Source organism: Dunckerocampus dactyliophorus, chromosome 3, assembly GCF_027744805.1.
Source record: "Dunckerocampus dactyliophorus isolate RoL2022-P2 chromosome 3, RoL_Ddac_1.1, whole genome shotgun sequence".
NCBI classification, from domain to species: Eukaryota; Metazoa; Chordata; class Actinopteri; order Syngnathiformes; family Syngnathidae; genus Dunckerocampus; species Dunckerocampus dactyliophorus.
In genome coordinates this window covers 20,721,154-20,727,153 of record NC_072821.1, presented here as the reverse complement: position 1 = coordinate 20,727,153, position 6,000 = coordinate 20,721,154, and the positions used below count along the sequence as shown (strand labels likewise).

The 6,000-nt window shown below is 38.1% G+C and overlaps 1 protein-coding gene across 2 annotated transcripts in view; it reads left to right on the top strand.

The window, feature by feature from the left end:
* The first annotated feature begins 453 nt into the window (after positions 1-453).
* LOC129177986 (ephrin type-A receptor 6-like) overlaps positions 454-6,000 on the top strand; it is a 70,742-nt gene continuing 65,195 nt past the window's right edge. The window contains exon 1 of one of the 2 annotated variants that reach the window (XM_054769578.1): positions 454-988. In XM_054769578.1, the coding sequence (XP_054625553.1) occupies positions 907-988 (82 nt within the window). In that variant the 5' untranslated portion in view covers positions 454-906. The remainder of the gene's footprint in view (positions 989-6,000) is intronic. The other variant, XM_054769579.1, reaches the window with a different exon arrangement.

Genomic DNA, 6,000 nt, shown 5'->3' with positions numbered 1-6,000 from the left:
CCGTGTTGGACAGCATGATGACATTTACAATGCATGAATGTGCTGCAGGTGACTAATTCTACACTTGCAAAAGAACAAGGACACCGCGTGTGTTTATATGCTTGCACAATACGTGCCTTATTGTGTATTTATTTGCTTTCTATCCGCTTGCCTGAGCCCCAGACACATTACTGCTCCTGAAACCACATAATCCAATGCAGCCATATAAGATGCACTATAGCATGCGTGCGTCTGGCTTCATATTTCCACATGCACCCCCATTCTCCCAAAAATAGAAACCCACACATTGTGTCTAGACTCGTTTGTTTATGTGATACATTCAAGCAGAAACAAGGTAGAAATGAAGATAAAGAACACATCCTATTTCTATTTGTTCTCCTGTCCTCTGTTTGTGTGGTGGAGAAAAAGACAGAGAGAAAAAAGAGAGAGAAGGAGAAAGAGAGGAGAGCGAGCGAGCGAGCGAGCGCGAGAGAGAGAGAGCTGAAAGTAAAGCGGGATGTCCGGGATCTTCTTCCTTGTTGTGCATCTTGCTTATCTGTCCTTTTTTGGAATGAACACATCGAAATCCAATCCACAGTGACTTTACCCTGAAGCGTCCATCGGGAAAGTTCGCCGAGACTCCGCACGAGCCCGCCTTTTCTTTTAATTTGGAAGTTGCTCCAGCCGAAGTATTCTTGTTTAGCGCGCGCGATGGCAGCTCGTCTCCATCGCCTGTCTGCTCACCTCCTCCTGGAACTACTGATGAAATCTTACCGATGAAAAAACAACTCATGTGGACCAGACAGTGACCTTGTGAGTGTGGATACTGCAGCTTGTTTTCATGATAACCCCACAGCTTTTATTTTGGAGGGTCTATTGAGGGCTGCGTGCTTTGGCGCTTCTTGAGCGCACCTGTCTGACTCAACCATGTTGTCCTCTGGGAAATACTACCTGCTTCTGGTCCTGCTCACCAAAAGTATCCTGTCTGACCCAGGAACCTCAAACCAAGGTGAGAACACGTTCGAATGCTTTAAATGTCTACTGCACCCTCAACAGTGGCTTTAAAGATTTTTACCATTAAATTAACAAAATATTAAATCAACAATAAAATAAAAAAATACACGCGTGATATATGTATATATATTGCATATAATACATATTGCATCATGCAGTGCACCCTCACAGTGGCTCTATTTTTTAGTTTTAAATCAATAATAAAAAGTACATGCATAATGAATTGTATATATTGCATATCATATACATATAGCATATGGCCAATACATCCTTAATAGGGGCTTATTTAGAATTTTTACATTAAATGTACTTAATTTTAAATCAATAAAATGTAAATATACATGCATATCCTAATTTTCCTCATTTCCAATACTATTTATGCTCTGTAAATTAAAAAAAACAACAGCTGAAAAAGATGCAAATGAAGACTTCACTAGCAATGTCATATGTTGCATAATCCTACAAGAGATCATGATTAGAATGATCAATGCTCTGTGTGCCTGCTGGCTAGCAATAATTTAATGATACTAAAAAAAGTGTCAATATTTGAGCTGACACATTATTTTTCAACATAGTCGAAAAAATGAAAGGCACTGACTAAATATTTGGGGATTTATGCATAACTTATGTAACATTTTCAAACAAAAAGGTATACCATTTTATCACAACGATAACATGAGGCAATTTGCATTTAATTATAATTCACTTCAGTTATGGTTCCTCATCATCCTTATTGCTCTTTGTGGAGGCGGTTCTACTGCCCCTCTTATAAATATGGTTCCTTTACCATTCTCAAGAAATGTTGACCTCAAAACAATATGAATTTAGTGTGCAACTTTGAATCGATCCAATATTTGTAATAGCTTGCGAGATAAAGCGCTACAAGGGCCACACATGGAGGCTCAGAGCTAAATAATGCAAAATGACACTGTTCTCCACCTCCGAAGTCTGAGGGCACAGAAATATTGTTCCAGTGACAGGGAACGCTGAGTTTTAGAGTAAACGGAAGCCTCTGGCAACTTGTCAGCTCTACCGATGCTTTGGACCTACCTTTTCCCACCTCTGTGCCTCTTTTTTTGTTGATATCAGACAAGTTGACTTCTGCAGTCCCAGAAGAATCCCTCACATACTGACACTGCAGGAAACATCACAATTCCATCTCTGCTTATAGAGGTGGACTCTAAACATAACAGGATAATTGCACACTTTTTGAAATGTATTCCCAGTCAGATGGGCAGTGTGAGTTGCATATGTATGAGGAAACATAGGATGTAATAATAATGTTATCTGCTCTGGCTTGTGCTCATAAGTCTCATGGGTAAACGGTCCCCTTCATTTAAATCTCATCTTGAAATCTTCCACTTCACACATTGACAGAGGTCAGATTAATATTCCTCGTCCGATGTTTGATGTTTAGGATACACATTTTCAAAGAGGACAGACAGCTCCTGTCACTAGCCAAATGTCAGAGTCTCCTTCACTTTATCTTAGTGTGCGCATCACTTTATGTAAGTGCGCTGAGTTTTCCCCACAGGATGCGTGTCTGCCTGCCTGCCTGTGCTGGAGACAGGCTTGAAGGGGAGGGAAGACTTATGGGAGAAACTTGATAAAACTACAACGTGACGAGTTTGAAATGTACCCACCAAGAGGCAATACTGACTAGGTGCTAAGGGCGCGTCTTGAATATGAAGTAGGTGCGGGCTATTTTGCTTAACAACTTTGAGTAAAAGTTCAATATAAAACGTATGTACATATTGGGGTTTGTGTAATGTCTAAATGTCTTATAATGTACCTGACATGGCAAAGTAACACAGCCTCAAACTATGACTTGACTCAAAAGGGGTGGCAGTCAAGGTGGTCAATGTCCAGTTCTTTTTCTTCGTAAAAGAAAAAAAACAAAACAAAACAGTTCACTGGATTACAATATGTCCAAACAGTTGCCAAACAGTGTATACCGTTGGTTCTTACTTTTGGCACACTGATGTGAAGTGGTCAATGTACCATATTTTGATAACTACAACTTCAATTGGAATTGCAAATATAATACATTTCTATTTGAAAGTATATTTTAAGGATATATCATTATGATCAATATAACGTAAGAGTAAACAATTAAAAACACACTGTAAAACCAAGTATGGAACTTAATAAACGTGCTAGTGTACATGCAAATGTTTCTGAAAATACTGACTATTTTCCAAATATAAATGGTTAAATTGGTACTTGTGCGTGTCAGTGTATATTGTAGCGCAGTCATCTTCGCTTCTCTGGTCATCGACAATAGTGGATGCTACACTGTCAGAAGGAGCGCTGGTGGTGAGTGTACCTCGGGCAGTATTGTTTTTAAATATTAATTAAAATAAATGTGCTATAAAATGATCATTATAATACTATACAGTTAAAACTACTGCTACTGAAAACGTATGTGTACATGAAAAGATGGTACATTATCTTCTTATTTTGTTACAGAAAAAAACAACACATATGTGCATTTAAGAATGTAGAGCAGACTATCTCTTTAAGACGAGGTTGTCATATTGTCCGTGTCATAATTAGCTGAATTCAGTAATGCTAATTTGGCATTGTGAAAGTTAAGGAAAAATAAGCAAATTCTAGTCCACTGTATGTGAAAGAATCTAATATGAAGCTAAAGATTATCCAGGCAGGATACTACCATATCCCCAAAATGTATTTAAAACGCTTTTGCTCTTTCAAAGAAAGACCTGGCCTTTTGATTTAGTTCGGCATCAGCTCTGTATTTGCAAGTTGCAGCTGCAGTTGTGAAATTAAATCCTATTATATTTGAGCCCAATCAGACTTTGGCCAGCAACAGCAAACATCTGGTCGTGTCAACACCTGCTCAAGTCCACAGTAGGATGATGATTTCCTCTTTTTGTGTGTAGGTTTCTGTTTCTGTTTCTGTAGGTTTTAGAAGCAGTACTTTACAGTCTCTTAATGCCACATGATTATTGTCTATAATTGCAATAACCATGAAAATAACCATATCTGTCATCATCATGTAGAGTACGCTATATGGCATTCAAACATAACATAACATAACATAGCATAACATAACATAACATAACATAACATAACATAACATAACATAACATAACGTAACATAACGTAACATAACATAACATATATAATATCAGTAATTGCAATGCTATGCAATGCAATACAATACAGTATAATACAATATAATATTGTATAATAGCTATTGTATAATAGCCCTGGTTGAGTAATGCCTTTTGTGCAGGCGGGCACGGGTTTGATTCCTGCCCCCAACACCCAGCCATTGGAAATATCCAGTGCTGGTCACAAGCCAAAGCCAAAAATGGGACAGTACATATGCATATATATATATATATACAGTAAATATATATATCAGTAATATATAATACAATGCAATACAACACGGTGCAATGGCTTAGAGCAGCTAAAGCCTAGAAATAAAAAACATAACGCTCTCAAGCGTAAATACACACACACACACACACACACAGTGCATACCTGTAAACGCTCACGTTTCCCCGGAAAAATCACATATTTTGCCCTTATTTACCATTGCCTTCCATTTATATACTGTATTTCATATCATTTTTTTTCCCCGTATTTTAAATTTCATCAAAATTGAAAAATCCTCTCCGTTACTCCAGGTAACAATGGCGACGTTATCCACACTTGAGCGACAGCAGTCCTCAAGGACAATGTTGCAGCACATTGGCAGTGGGCAGTCGTGTCTTTCCGAGGAATTTCCCTTATTATCCTTTATTTTCTGGAAAATGTCCCTTTTTTTAAACGCAAATTTTGACAGGTATGATACAATGTGCGGACGTACAGTATACTTTGGCTGACATAAACAATCTTAAAGGAAAACTGTTTTTTTTTTGGAATTTTGCCCATCATCCACAATCCTTATGTGAGACGTACACCCATGTCTTTCTCTTTTCTGTGCGTTCTAAAGATATAAAAACAGATAAAAAGAGACTGCTCATTACTGCGCGTAATGGGATCCACCTATGCTGCCTACAAAAACGTTAAACAACGTTTTATCATTTTACATCCATGCTGTAACCACGTAGCAACAGGCACATTCATCATAACATGTAGTACTTACAGTATTTTGCTGTATTTGGGTCCTTTTAAGCATTACCGGAACTTCCTTCCTGGGCGCATTGATTTCACATAGCAACATAGAAATGAACGCCTACACCTAGCGTTAACTTTTCAAATCTCAAAATCAAATTGCAGCAGCAGCAGCGGCAGCTCCAATATGTAGCGTTACCTTTCGGTAGTGGTCTGAGGCATTTCATTCAGTGGTCTGAATTGTGAGCGTGCTGGGGGTGATATATGATGTTAACAAGTGCAAACGTGCTGTGGACAGCCCTAGTTAAATGAAGATTTTGCGTGTGGTGTGTGGAAAATGTGGGAGGGCAGAGTGTCCATAAACGAAAAATGTGGTTTGAAGCCATGGAGTTGGAGGTCACGGTGGATAATGCAAATAAACACTGATGTTTATGAACTCCAGCAGAGACATCACATCATCATAATAATGCTATATTAGGTTATTTAGTCATTTAATATACGTTTTAGAGTACAACATGTCGTGAAATATACGTGTTTTATACTATTAAACAATGAAACGTATGGTTTATCAGGTTATATTCATGTGAACGTGTAGAAAGTGTACTTATATAGTGTTATGTACATTACTTAGACATAACATCACAGCCAGGTGAAATCCACACTAAAATACACACTATTGTGTTAAAGAATGCGACAAAAGAATGCGACGGCTCGTTCTTATTTCACCGGCACAACTGGTGTGCAGGAATGGTCCAGACACAAGAAAATACAGTGTTGCAAGGAATTTCCCTGTAGGATATTCAAAAAGGACCTCAAAAATGGCATTGCTAGATAGATGGATGGATGGATGCTCCGTCATCCATTCAATTCAGTTCAGTTCAGTTCAATTTATTTATATAGCGGCAAATCACGACAGCA